Below are 15,041 nucleotides of genomic sequence, written 5' to 3'. Positions count from 1 at the left end.
TAGAGAAATGCAAGCATTATCCCCAAATAGTGCTGAATAAAGTGGAGATCAAGATTCCTCAGCCCTCAGTTAAATATACAGTGGTTCTTCATGACATCTGGTAGTGCAACAGGAAGGCTGTCCTGAATTAATTTCTCCTGCCTGCTACTCTCTGCCTGCTCTCTGGGAAGTCATTTATTTTCTCCTCAGTGCTTTTGTTCCCCTTTTGCAGCATGGGATAAACAAGCTTCCTGATTGCACCAGGACACTGTGAGAACAGACCGGATCAGGTACTACCTTTGCCCACATATAGCTTTACCTTTAGCTGCTTTCAGAGGAAATATGAGCATAGCTACATTCTTGGTTTCATACTTATTTACACAGGGTTTAGCAGAGCATGCACTTTAACACCATATAACACTCATGTCTTAAATGGAATCCATCCTTTAACTCCGATTTGCTGCTACCGTACAACCTAGAGAAGAACAATAACAACTGCAGGTCAGCAAAATGTTTTATTATACTGAAACATACTGTACATAGACGAGAGCCAATGGTTACGTTTTATCTGTCCCATCAAACCAAAATACCTTTATGATATTTTCCATTGGCTTAAAAAGGAAATGCTAATAGAGATAATTTCATTATTAAATATATATATAATGCTTTCTATTTATTTTGTTTTATATTAGAAAGGAAAATTTGGGGATAGTGATATGGCTTAAATATATTAATATTATCCCTCTGGGGAGCTTGTCTTCACATCCGGATAGAATACACATGGAATGAGTTCAGGAATCTCTTTCTACATGACAGCAGGTATCAACCCACATGAGATGTAAATTCAGCATGTTCAACCAGAGTGCCTGAGCTGGGGAAGAAGAGGGGTAGTCTGGGATGCTTGTTCTACCATGTTTTTCTTTTCCTGCATATTAAAAATTCCCCAGTATATTTTCTTCCTATTTTTTCCTCTGGATAATCCCAAGTTCATCCTCCCTTGTTTAAACCATTGCCATAGTAATGAACAGACCATTATTTTATCAAAAAAACTAATTTTAGCTTAGTCGAATTAATCACCATGGCTCCTTCTCTAAGTTCTGGGAGAAGGGAAGGAGAAAGAGAGATGAGTGGCTTCAGAGAGTAATTCAGAGTTCCTCCGCTAGGACACCTGCACTGAATCACCTCCTGGAGAAATCTCTTCCTCTCCACTAACTACAGCAGAAGCCCAGGAAGACCTGCCTGGAAAAAATTAGCCCTTGTGAATCTTGAGTAGGTTGACAAGAGTCCTACAGCATCCAAACCTCCTACACACTGCAACCTCCGCATATGTCTGGAGCTGCGCTTTTAGCCATCTTCAGTCATTTGCTGTTCTCCCCAGGGGCCAGAGATGCATAGTGTCTAGTGTTTGCAGTCCTACAAGTTGTCCCAGAAGTTGGCATTTGCACAACAGCAGATTGTCAGGCTTAGCTGGGATTTCAGTGTTTCTCTGGATTACAGAGGAACTGTTACCTATACTTAACAGTTCTGGGTTATAAATTACTGAAATACCAGTGAGGGAGGAAAGGACTGCTACAAAAATGCATAGGATAAGAGGAAAATGACCTTTCCAGTGAGCTGAAATATACTGTCTAAAATGACGGGAACAGCATCCTGTCCAGCCTCAGACCATTAGTTGGACACTATTCACAGTTGCCGTGTGTGCAACATGCTTACCATTTTCAATCAGGACTAAATTGGCCGAAACTGTACTATGTTGATACTAAAATAGTAGTAGACAATCTGTAGTGCTATGTCCTTGTCCACATTCCCTATAAACCCCTGAAAATCTAAGGCAACATTATACCACAACTGCACTGTTTTGAAAACACCGCGTCAAGCCTGTGCTAGTCAAACTTGCTGCTCTCTGTATCACAGTACACAAATGAGCACTGTGACAGCAAAGACATCTGGTCAACTCTTGCTGCTGTCACTTGACATCACCGGGAGTTTGGGCCAAGAAGGCATCGTTACATTTTAAAAACACGAATGTTCAAAAAAGACTTGTATCTTGGTTGTTGATAGATTCATTTTCCTGGATATACTGGAGAATGTCAGCTTCATTCATTGTCTGAATCTTGTTTTCCTTTGGCTTTGCCAGTGGAGATGAATTAGTGCTCCTGGGGGCAACTGCTGGCTTCTGAGGCAGTGGTGGTTTTGATGATACCTTAGGTTTTGGTTTGGAGGTTACCTTCAAGAGTTTCTCTAAATCATCTTCCACTCTGGAATGAAAAGAAATCATCAGTAACATCTTGGGAATTTCTGAAGTGCTTTTTGCTTTGTGAGAAAATGCAATCTTGCAAAATAAAACTTTCTGCAGGAAACGATCAACTTTGATCAATTTCTCTTTCAGGAACAGCTTTCCATAAAAGTTTCAGTGTTACCAAATAAGAACTGTCTTTTTATAATGTGGTTTTTCAGTTAACTGTACAAGTTAATTAATTTTACAGCATGTTTTCAAATGTCTAAATTAAAAGCAATTTGCAATTATTGAAAGAAGAACAACTTGATTTTAGTTTGGGAAAAAAATGCTTTTGATTTGTGACAGGATGATTTGCCTCCCAGAAGCTTTCATGGGACAGTAAAATTTTTCACATTCAGCTCTACTTCCTCTTCATCCCCATACCCCAAGACTCAGACTGAGCATCCCCCATGCTCAATCATGAGAAAGTGGACAAACTAATGGCTTTAAAAATATTGCGTTCTCATTTGCTTCCAAGAAATTGAATGAGTTTTGCAATCTGTGACCATATAAACCAACTCTTTGTTGTGACCATTTTGCCCTATTTCCTAGCGAAATAACCCAAAACAGTTGAAATAGTGAAGGATGTTTTCCACCTGCATTGTTTGACCTTATCTAGAGACAGAGCATGCTGTGCATGCCCAACTCTGTTCCCATAGGAGCTGTTAAAGATTTTGAGAGAACCCTTCTAACACGTCGTCTTGTGACTCCAAGAGGTGTCTGCCTTTGGAAAGTGAGTATGTGGAGCAAAGGGGAAGAAGGTTGTGACACATCACATCTCTAAAAGATATAGCAGAGATGGCAAAGTAAAAATTAGCATAGCTAGAGAAGTCTTCACAGGTCACAGTAATTTCTGCACTGAATCAAAACAGCCTCTTGTTTTGGTCCTCTGAGCACAGTGGCCAAACAAAATACCATAAGGAGTAATCACAGTTGTTAATTTCCCAAAAGACTGATAGATAAATAATTGTTAAAGCAGTTAAAACCCAACCAGCAATCCATGCAGATAATCAGCTGTGTAATGACCAGCTACAAAAGTGAAGCCCCTGATAAAATGCATGCCTCATATACGCTTACAAAACAGGTGACTTGCAAAAGGCTCTACCCCTAACTGTAGCATACAAAATCAAGAAAGCTAAAGCCTAAGATGTACAAGCAAAAACTCTTAAATGGGGGACCAAGAGCCAAAGATCAAGAGGAATAGTAGATTTGTAATATGTGGGTATCTCCTTGCCAGACCCCAGCTCTAGTCTGATACACATACTCTATGACCGTAGCGTGTCTTAACAATGAAATGATTTAACTGTTTAATTGTTTACAAGCACTGTTATAAGAACTGTTTTTACCAAACTTCAGTACCAACTGAATCAGCCCATTAGGCTGTAACAGTGCTAGCAGCAAAACTCCCTCTGCCTCAGCCAAAGGGCAGACAGGGAAGCTACAAATGAACTAGGAGACAAAATTAAGGTGCAGGAGTTATTTCAAAGCGACTGGAATTTTCTTCGGTGCTAAAATTCCCTTCAAATACTTTTACATAGTTCACTCTTGGAGGACTTGTGAGGATAAGAAAGTCTGATGAAGTGATTTTTAAACAAGAAAGGAGTTGGCAGCACATGTGCAGCCCATCCTCTCCCTCTGTCTCTGCTACATCACTACATCAAGAGGTGGCACAGTCCCTCCATCCAGGAGGATGCGCTGGACACTCTCTGTTGGTCACAGCACCCATAACCATCTCATGGCAAATGGCAAGGAGCAAAGGGAGACGTGACTAAGGGAACAGACAATGGCTGTTTCTCTCTGGGAGGATTCTCTGCTCATTTGAGCCCCTGGTGACTGGAAGCAGTTGGCTGGAGCAGCTCTCCAGCAGCTCCACTCACTGGAACAGGGTACCGGGCATGGAGTCTAAGGAAGGTGCCTTTTTAGTTTCTTCTACAAGCCCCACAGGTAGGAAGTCCCTGGAGCATGAATGAGTCTCACCTTGTTTCACGCCAGGTAATTTTTGGTACTTCCACTCATTCGTGTTTTGTAATTCGTATCTTCCTCACTACCATGCAAAGAGGCCATCTTGGGGGGGTTACCCAGACCCCTGCGAAACCACTGGGATAACTTCTGTTGACTAAATGGGACTGTGATCTCTTCCTTTCTCTCTTTGTTCATGAGTAGCCTTAGAAGAGATACTATAAATGCCTCTAGCACAGACAGAACAATTGGTGGGGCCTTCTGCAGACAGTTAAAGCAAAGTAGGCAGTTAAAGCAAAGCTGAGTTCTTCCATAATTTGGGAAGCAACTGATTAGGGTAACTGGCCAGGACCATGGGGAACATGATCAACAGAAGAATCAATGTATCTGAGATACTTTATTACTCCATGCCTAGTGCGCATTGTTTGAATGTTAAAATCACAGGGACTTAAAGACCTCCAGCACCCTCAGCTAAGGATCTCACTATTATTAAGAAAAATGGCATTATTTCAAGGGTTTCTTTTCTATGTTTGCCCTTATTAAAAGCTGTGAGGAACTTAGGACTGCACTGTCCAGGCTGAAACAAACTACACTCACCATGAATTGGCCATAAAGTGAACAGGGATTAGCCTGAATTTTCTGCCATATAGATGGTCATAACCATTTAAGATAAAACCATTCTTGAAGTCTGATCTTTTTGCGACTCCCAAAGGGAATCTAAAAAGGATCAGTTTTAACCACAGCTAATCTTGTACAACCAACTGCCTGAACACTAATATCTACAACTACGAAATACCTAAACAGACCAACTGATGGACAGAATAGGGCCACTGTCCCAGAGCTCTGCACCTTGAACTCTACCTTGTGAACTTTGTATTCCAGCAGGCGGCTCCTGCTGTTACCTCAAATTTCATGCCTCAAGTAAGTCTGGAGATTATATTCTCTTTTAATTAGATAGTAAGATTTCTGATGTCTCTTAGTTTCTGTGATTCCCTATGGGTGACATATCCCACCTAACTTAACAAAACACCTTGTCAATGTATTCCTTCCTTCTGAATTCCTCATATACATAGAAGAAATTAATTTAATTTAAGCCCAGGCATTTTTGTTTGCTGCAAACTCTGATAGCCAAGAGATATCACACCTGTGATCACATTGCCAAGACATGTTCTTGTTCTCTTTGCTGTGTAATAAACAAAACATGTTAGGGCTGGTATTTCTGAAGCCTAGCTTTCTTTAGCTGATCTGATGTCTCCTTTCCTCACAGAAACAAACACTGAATGAATCAGTGTCCATGTCATAAAGTTTTGGTCATAAATAACAGAAACCATAATAACCAGATGAACGATACATACATATACATACAGATCATATGGAGGAAGCATGATTTTGAACTAGGTGCCCTGTCCAGAAGGGGCAGCAGTAAATACAGCTCATTAACTTGATCAGATGGTACAGCCTCCTGAATTCTCTACTCCTCTGTGGCTATATATTAATTTCTGTGCTAACCACAGCAACAAAACCACTCAGCACAATCATAAAATACCCCTGAAAGATGCAGTCCAGTAGGTGTGGGGTTATTTTTGGGGGTGGGGATTATTTTTGGTAGTGTGCTTTTAGCCCAGAAATTCTACAGGAGATGATTTTTCAGTCTGAAGCTGATCATGTAAATTTCCTTTTTTGTCCTGGATTTTTTCAAGACCTTGGTTAGACAGAAGTCTTTTACAGAGAACATAGCAGATAATATGTGGACTTTGTCTCACAACCTGCTTTTCAGTGCTGCAGTGCTAGGCAAACTGTTTGATCTGCTGCTGTTTGATCATGTGAGACACAACTGTCTTTGGAAAACTAAAGAGGTAAAATGCAAAACGCCTCAGGCAGAGATAGAAACAAGGACTTTTATTTCTTGAGAAGCAAATGAATTGTTACAGTGCATAACTACCACCATATTTAACTCCAGGCCAGGAGGAGGAAGAAAAAAGTCATGCAACTATTCTGGAATAACAAGGAGATTAAAGGAAGAACCTTCCCATCTCCATCCCCCATTTTTTTATAGACAACCGGGCACAGAATCCATGTAATTAATCATTCTCTAATTAGTCTCTTTCTTTTTCTGTAACAGAAAAGCAGTGCCACATTGTTTAAAATTCCTGCCATACTGTTGTGCTGATTCACAGACTCTGTTGGTGGAAAATCTCTGTTTCCAGACACAGAAAGCAATCAAAACGCTTACTGAAGAAAGGCTGTCACAAAGCCCTGTGATACGACTGCTAGCATGTGGACTTCAAGAGAGTAAACGAGTTCTGACTTGGAGACAGACACAGCTGCCATCAGAACATCAACATTTTAGATGCCACTTCTCTGAACTCTGTCTCATCTATCTGGACAAGATCTTTGGCACAAGAATGACTCTGTGCATGTACAGCATCTAGCATGATGGGGATAGTGACCTCTGCTTGCTGGGAATGCTCTAATGAGGAGAATCAGCAATGAAAGCAAGAGACAAAGACTCCCATAATTTGCTAAAGTATCCAAAAGGATCGTGCTTGAAGCTAGGTTATGCAACTCACAGGAGTTCTTGCAGAATAGACTATTATCTTCCCCTGTCCTATTATCAGTGTCTTTATTTTGTCTGGTGTTAATTCCAAGTACGAGAGAGACCTTCGTGAAGCCCTGGGGAGAGGTGTAATATCACATATATGACTTGGGAAAAGACTTGTGCCCCAAAATAGGCAGGAAGCTTTGAAGTATCTGTTGACCATCACTTCCGCTATGGTCAGTAGAGACAGCGTGACATGTAACAGGGCCCCTGAAAATTATACAGGCTAGAGTTAACCACAGGAGTGCAAAGCACAGGGGGCTGTGTAGGAGGTGTCTCCCCTCCTGCTCCTGCTTTCCCCTGTGGTCCATTAGCGCTAAATTCATACTGCTACTTTAAGCAGTGCCAGGAAATATGTCTGGACAGTGGAACATGAGAGTCTGTACGATTGAAATGCTAGAAGAACCACTGGCACAACTTTGGTCTGGGACAGATGAGCCCTCCTCCAGAAAACTCCCAGGCACCACTCGGACCTGGTGCAGGACAGGGATCATTCCCAGCAGGCAACTGCGTACAGTCACCTTGATCTGGAGCTGGAGAGAGTCTGATAGCATGGATGCAGCCTGGTGGTGCTGTCTGGCTGAGGGCCAGAAAATAAGCTCATTAGTACAAGTGAGTACTATGTGCATATGCCCACAAGAAGCTCTCTGAGGAAAACAGCTTACTGGTTAGATCACTCACCCAGGAAATAAGACAATTCAATTTTTACAATTTGAACCAGAGAGCTGGTTCAATTTTTCCCCAGCCTGAAGAAGTTCGAACCTCTGTCTCCTGCTTCTCTAGAAAGTTCCCCAATCACCAGGCAAAGCCATAGTTGATGCAGCAGAGAGCAGGCAGGTTTTACCCCCCCAGCTGAAGATGGCTGTCAAAAGTGCAAGTAACTTAGGGCAAGACGGTTGAAATCTAGTGACTCTTAAGCCCAGCAAAAACATCTCTTGCCACATTAGGAGAGACTAGGACTCTAGGTTACCTCTCTGCATTATTCTGTACAATCCATACATGTTCATAGGGGTGGGTCAAGAATTAACGTTTCCTCTCTAGCAAAAGCCTTCTATTCTGTTGGCCAAGTTTACTTTGTAGTCCTTTCACTGTTTGTAAGTAGCATCCCTATACATCACACGAAAATGAAATGAACAAAATAAATGCTTGAAAACTATCACAGAAAGTGCTCTTGGGCAGCAAAGAAAACCCACCAAAAACTGGTAGGAAAAGAAGAATTTATTTGTTTACTGAAAACTACTGCAGCCAAATCAAGGTTCTTTCCCCACAGACAGGCCACAGCAAGCAAGGGAAACTGCCCCGAAGTGGTCAGGAAATTTCTGACTCAGTTATTGCAACCTCTGCTACCACCTGCCCTTCGCCCAAACAACCCTCTGCCCAAAAGATCTAGATTTAAACCCCCTGGAGTTTCTCAAAGTTCTTCTCCCAACTATGGTGCTGCTCTCATATCCTCAGGTCAGTGAGAAAGCATTTCTCATCATGTGGTGCTGGAGGTGGTGTCCCTCCTGGCTAGCCTGGAGTGTTGCGCTCCGAATTCAGCATCTGCTAATGGCCTGCTGAATGAAGAACCTACAAACTTTTTCTGCTTCAAGGGTGGCAACAGTTCCTTGGCAAACCTGAAGTTAACAAACCTTCTCAAGAAGCTGTATGGACTGAACAGTGTTCAGAAATGGTGACTGTTAGATGTGGTTTCACAAACAGCTTCAGCCTCTAACCATATAATGCTCCTGAAAGGGTCATCACTTGCATCCCTGATGGAACAGCTCGCAGCTGTAAATACAGATCAACCTGTAAATACAGACAAAATTCATCTTTTAAGGGCATGGCAGGATGATGCAGCTGTAGCACAAAGGTAAGAGCTGGACTGTCCCTTTCAACACCAGCAGTCTTAGATCAGTGTAATCCTAAGAAAGAATATACTGGGCCTACCATCACAGGGCAGCAGAACTGGGATCCTGCTGCTGACACTGTTCTCAGCACTGGAAAAAAATCTTATGCTGACAGCTGCTTCCTTCCAGTTCAATTCCCTATTCATTATCAAAGGTGAAGTTAATTAAATCTCTCCTAAAAAGCTGCTCAGACAACTGTGATAATTATTTCAGGCTAGGATGTGTGACAATTTATGTAATTCTGTGGGCCCACAGAGCTGCTGCAACATTCACAGGATCAATTCTAGCATTGGTTTTCCACAAAAACCTGATCCATCACACCAGGCAGGCACAATTTAGATTAATGAGGCAGAAGAGGTCGACCACAGTCCTGCTGCATGAAAACTTAATTTGCACATCTGTGACTACTGGATGTACAGAGATGAGACAGTAAGACGGCATGAGAATCCACGATGGGAGAGTTTGCAGGATACTGATTTCTGCAGAAGTTGACATCTGTCACTAGCTTAAATGGAAATCAGACCTGAAGAGAAGTTTTGAAAGTGGAGATAAATGGCTGAATGCATCCAGAAGGAATCTTTATATAGTATGATGTGACCCAGGAAAATGACGGGAGAAAAGAAAAGCCTGGTCCTAAATCCATTCCCAAGGATAATTCTTTTAACGTGTGGGAAAGGGTTGATCAGCTACCCTTTCATCTCACTGCAGATGGTCACCTTGCACCTGGGAAGAGTCAAAAGCAATGGGACCCAAGACTTCTCAGAAAAGCTTGGGTTCCTCCGTATCCCTGTGATGACGAGATAAGCCAAAAAGACTTGGTTACCTACCCCTCCCTTTCTCAAAGCACATCCGAAGAAGGAAGAGTATGATGTCCTCCTTTTTTCCTGAAGGCAACATGATGGGACTTGACTTTGCTGGTTCCTACCACAACAATTCATCTCTTTTCCACAAGTTCTGGAAAGAGATGCAAGTATGGTGCTGTACAGGCACCTCATTGATGTATTACAGCAGACCTACTGGTAGGAAAGAGTGTCTGCATCCACAACGCCAGTGGTTAGAGTGAGGTAGCTCACGTAGTTGCTCCATCACCATCACCTATTATTTGTTGGTAGGCCAAGAAATTAGTAACCAGTAAAAGGCTGGTCAACGGACAGGAAGAGGGAAGATACTTGTCTGAATGGACATGGGTATTCTGCCATAAAAAGAAACCTTTCATTACACTTACAAAGCAATTGGTTCTTCTCTAAGCTCAACCCTTGTTAATGTAAAGTAGGTGATTCTATTTAAAACAGTAATTCTCATTTCATTTGAGCACGTATCCACAGAGAGCACAGTCTTTAGTTTGCAATGAGAACGTTTATCATAGTCTTCTCCCTCATGTTGTGACAAGCACAGCCCACGCACATTTTGCAGACTCATTTGTCTCTGTAACAGTCTCTTCCTCAAGAGTTACAAGTCACTGCTGGGGATTCACTGCTGTGCTGACAGTGCTGTGGTGCTACTGCTGCTACAACCACTCAGGTACCACAAAGATCATGAAGTACTTGGATGCTCCTGTGTTCTGCTCTGAATATCATCTTTTTCCCATCTCCCCTTTGGAAGAAGAAGGTTCTGCCTTCCTCTGCCTTAGGCAGTGTTCTCCTATCTCTGACCATGATTCACTGGAAAGTACATTTTCCAAAGCCAGACACTTCTCAGATCTACCACATGCACGTGAGCAGACCGTGTGGTACATGCACAGGTACGCTATGTAAGTCAAGAGCTACCACATCTGCATTATTCAGCTAACCCATCTGTGCACAGTGAACACATCTAGGTTTATGGACCCACCACAGACCTGCTGGTGCATCATAGCTCAGGCTGGTCTTAGGTCTTGACAAAATGTGTCCAGGCAAATTTTCTGTATGGTACAACAGAGTATGTCCAACAGACCAAGACATTTGCCAGTTTTCCTCTAGTAGCTTAGCCAGCTCTAGCCCACTAAAGCAATGGGTTGTCACAGCTCCTACTCTGATCTGAGGGCTGGGGAGAGATTTCTTCAGTCCCCTTTGGGAAAGGAGAGGGACTGTCAACATCCACAGGGCAAAGGGAAGATTTATTCTTAGGCCTCAAAATACGCTCAAGCCCCCCTGCCAGAGAGATTGCAGGGTTCAGCTCATGTTGAACATTGCCTCTCACCATAAAGGGTGGAAAAGACACTGTGGCACTGCCCTGCAAGAACATTTAACACCAGTCTGGTGGTAAGGGAAGGTGGGAGATGATTCAAACGCTGCCTCTACATTTATGTGACCTGACAGTTCTGCTAAGGCTTCCAGCTGAACAGAAAACAAAGTGCATTATGCATAACCACTTGAGAAAGTTCAGCTACAGGATTTCAGGTGATTTTACATAGAAGCAATGTGAAGTATTCTACTAGGTTAAAACAGCACTGCTACTCCTCTTTGCCCCTTTTTAACAGCTTCTCCTTTACCCCCAATTGCCTCACGTTCAGTCCACCAGCTCTCTATGATGTGCAGATAACACTGTGAACTAGGTTTATCAAGGGGATTTCAGAGGGTGTTAGGCACCTGAACAGGCCAACAGATCCTGACCTATACCTCTGTCTATACCTTGCACAGCCAGCAGTTGCCTCCGGATTTCCATAGCAACTGGCTACCACTGGCATGATTTTCTGCTTCTTTACGTGTACTCATTTCCAATTGGATCTTGATGCCTTGTCAGCTACTGAAAGTGCTGGGACAATTCAAGAATAAATGAAAACTACTGGAATTTAAAAGAAATGGAATTTTTTCCCATGGGTTTCCATAATCATCTTGGTGTGCTGCTAACAGTGACAACCCCAAACTGATCTAAAAGGAAAGTCTATTGGTCTCAGCAGACTTCAGAGACCTTCCTCTGCCACAGAGGAAGAGAAAACATATAACCCAAAGGACATTAACATGACAGATGGAGAAGTTCTCTCCATTAGTGGATAATAATGCAAGGACTGCTCTTCTCTTCTAGCTGTATGAACAATCTGGAGGAAATGCTGTATGCTGAGATTGCTAGCAGAGGAGAAAGCAAACACGAAAATATTGCAAGCACATACGTGTTTGCTCCCAATATACCGCAGCACTAAATCAGGTCATGTCCTGCCCCATCAGCTTCTATAAACATCAGGTGGGCTGTCAGGATGTAATGCAAGATGGCACCCAGCCCAATTTAACCTTTGTTTAAATTAAGTTAGGTATTACCACTGAGATAGCTAGCACTTTTGCATGCGTAGAAAGCAATAGCTGCAAAACTACCTGCTTCAGCAGAGGTTTGAAACCACACACAGATTCTCTGTCCTAGGTTTAGTATCTGCTGTGCAAATCACACATCCAACAGGAGCTGGCTGGCAAGAATTAGCACTGGAAGCAGGTTGGCATCATCATTCAGATGCCAGCCTAAGATCCAGAAAGCACGAATTTGACTCTTTACTGCTGCACAGATTCCCTGGTGATGCTGGTCTCTCTGAGCATTGGCTCCCTGCTTGATCTCTTGAGGATTATCAGTGCAGGCAAACTAGCCTTGTGAGAGAGATGTCAGGAATAAAACACATTATGTGACGGTAAGTTCTGGCGCTACACCATCAAGGGGGCAGGTAAGTAGTAAGAGCAAGTATGTTATTCCCTCCTGTAACTCTGAGCTCCGACCCTCCTTTCCACTAGACTAAAAATTAAATGCAGGTTGACAGAGATTTTAATGAGAGTCCTTTACAGCTGTGGAGGTGTGCACAGGATTCCTCGTGGAAGTGGGCATGGAGGTCTGTGAGCTACCAGCAGAAAATCATTCCTTTTGTGGCAAGAGCCCCTGATTTCAGCTCACTGAAGTTGAATTCCTCTGTTTCTGGGCTCTGTTTCTCACTTTTCATAATGGGGGTCAGTTTTTACCCCCTGTGGATTCCTTGCAGAAAGCAGAAGTGTCATGTTAGAAAACAAGGACTAGATGGCATGTCTTGGGCTTTCAAGACCTTCCTTTGGAGTCACAGAATAACACTTTGCACCTTACCTTACTCAAAGGGTCTTCCTAATTTCCTTTTTAATGTGTTTGATTACCAAGCTCCATGACATATCTTACCTTTTACTTGCAAGTACAAGTATTGATTATCACAGTTAGCATTCCAAGTATTTAAGTATTTGCCCTCAAATTCATATCTTTTGAAGTCTAAATAATTCCTCAGATGACCTTCATCCTACACAACAGATTTGAGATGTGTACCTCAGCAGTTCCTCAGTGTCCTCCTCAGGACCGGTGTTCAGCACATACTCCCTGTTCTTACAGGCAGCTGGCAGCAGCAGTGAGTCACCTAGTCTTACCACCCCACCAAGGTCTGGATCTTCAAATACTTTCAGATCTAGAAAAGGGAACCAGAACATGCTGTAGTTAAATCATACTACATAACACATTACCTGCATTAACACTAGCTAGTAAATCTGGCTACTGGGTTGAAAAAAAAATCATATAGACAATTCTTTTTTACAAGGACTTCCAATCCACAAAGTGTAGTGATACTCTGCACTCTCAGGACTTGGTAAATCTGCTTTCTTCTTGCACTCAAAAGTAGGTCACATTACTCTTGTTAGTGTGGCACGAGTGACTGTGGGACAGCCAGCTCCCACAGACCCATAATATCCCAGTCCAAAATATCAACAGTGAACAGCTGTGGGAATTACAGGTCTTATTTATTCTTTCTGAATGATTCTAGATGATCCTGCCCCAGCTGAAGATTTGTCTTAACATTCCCAAGTCATTATTTAGCCTGTATACTCTGTATCACTACATTTTAAAAGCTCAGTTATACACATGCTTTAGATAAAACAATCTGTGTATATACAAATAGAGAACAGATTTACTCTCTTTCATCTTCTTCCTGGGACCAATTGATGAGAAATCTTTTTCTGGGCCAAAAAGTCCTTCATCTGGATCTACTTCCTCTTCAAAAATGGTTAGTTTGGGCTTCTCTTCCTTGGTTGGAGGAGCAGATGCCTTCTTTGTTTTTTTAGTTCTAAAACATAAGAGACGAGAAAGTCAGCTGCTATTCTTCATTTAACAAGAGAGATTTAGGGCTAGAAAGTCTCATAAGCTGAAAATAGATGGAGGCTGGGAAAGGATTAGAGAAAGGTACACAGGCATCTGTTAGCTGCTGGCAGGAACAGGATTTGAGCTGGAGGGACTGTTGGTCTGACATACTCTACCTTTACTCATGTTTTGTATTCTTCAGAACCATCAAGGAACCCCAGAGGAACTGGAAGGCAGGGCTAACAATGCTGCACTGTGCAAACTACCACTCAATTACATTTGCTTTAAGCAGTTTTACTCCTCCCACACAGAAAGCTTAAAATAAGAAAGAAGAACAGTTCCAGCCACACTGTCATAGACAGACAGAAAAGGGATGGCTTGAAAAACAAAGTGCAGGTTGGACCATTGCACTGATCCCTTTGTACAGTTTTTTAAAAATCTCTTTGGCTCCATTTCCTTCCCAGTGCCTGCTGCTGTTTTTGACTGCATACTGCTTTCATGAAGGTATTAGACACTTCCCTCGTCCTCCCCAGAGGAGACATGATATGAAGACTACATCACCTTTAAGTTGAAGCAAGCAGGGACTGGAAGATACTTGGTTGGACAGACAGCTATTTGCAGAATTTACAAATGTCACTCAGTACTTTCTTGAACCAAGGACAGGATTAACTTCCTCTAAATTTAATCTTCTAAAAATTTGACAATGAGACAAAGTTAATTTTTAGGCTTCTTCTCTACTCAGTGGAAAGAGATATACATTTCCATAGGACAATTAATCCCATCTATTTTGAAGACTGATATTTGGATGCAATAAATCTCTGAAGATCTCCTCCTCTTCCCACTGGCTGGAGAAGGAAGCTGAAAACTAGTTTGTATTACAGACCTTATTTGCACGTGGCTTAAACAAGGAGAGCTGAATCCCCTTCCAAGAAGAGAGTGAAAAGCATGTGCCTCTTGCTGTCATACATAGGAGTCACATTCCACTAGCTGAAGCTATAAGGCAGCTTTCACAGTAGGGCAGCTTGAGTTCTGAGGCAAACCAGATGGCATAAAAAAGAAAATTTAGAGAACAGGACAAAAAAACCTTTAGGTGAAAAGTCCAATTCAAACTAAGCTGAAAGAGAAGCATTCCTTAGGACAACATGTCCTTCCTAAGAAATTGCTGTATTTCAGAGATCCTTACTCTTAAGCAGTCATGGCCTTGCAATTTCTAAGGTAGCCCCTCTGAGTGCCTCTTACAATAGAAGATCTGATCTCCTTTTGAGAGAGCAGGTCAGGTTTCAGCCTAGAGCAA

At 42.3% G+C, this 15,041-nt stretch overlaps 1 protein-coding gene across 1 annotated transcript in view; it reads right to left on the bottom strand.

Annotated features, from left to right (window-relative positions):
• Positions 1 to 475: 475 nt before the first annotated feature.
• Positions 476 to 15,041, bottom strand: part of HS1BP3 (HCLS1 binding protein 3) — a 53,735-nt gene continuing 39,169 nt past the window's right edge. The window contains exons 5-7 of the mRNA XM_054822017.1: positions 13,582 to 13,733; positions 12,947 to 13,082; positions 476 to 2,237 (exon numbers count right to left, since the gene is read on the bottom strand). Coding sequence (XP_054677992.1) covers positions 2,009 to 2,237; positions 12,947 to 13,082; positions 13,582 to 13,733 — 517 coding nt within the window. The 3' untranslated portion in view covers positions 476 to 2,008. The remainder of the gene's footprint in view (positions 2,238 to 12,946; positions 13,083 to 13,581; positions 13,734 to 15,041) is intronic.

The sequence above is a fragment of the Grus americana genome, chromosome 3 (assembly GCF_028858705.1).
Source record: "Grus americana isolate bGruAme1 chromosome 3, bGruAme1.mat, whole genome shotgun sequence".
In the NCBI taxonomy this organism is placed as follows: domain Eukaryota; kingdom Metazoa; phylum Chordata; class Aves; order Gruiformes; family Gruidae; genus Grus; species Grus americana.
Note: the sequence above shows the minus strand (reverse complement) of the source record. Positions and strands in the feature narration are given on the sequence as shown.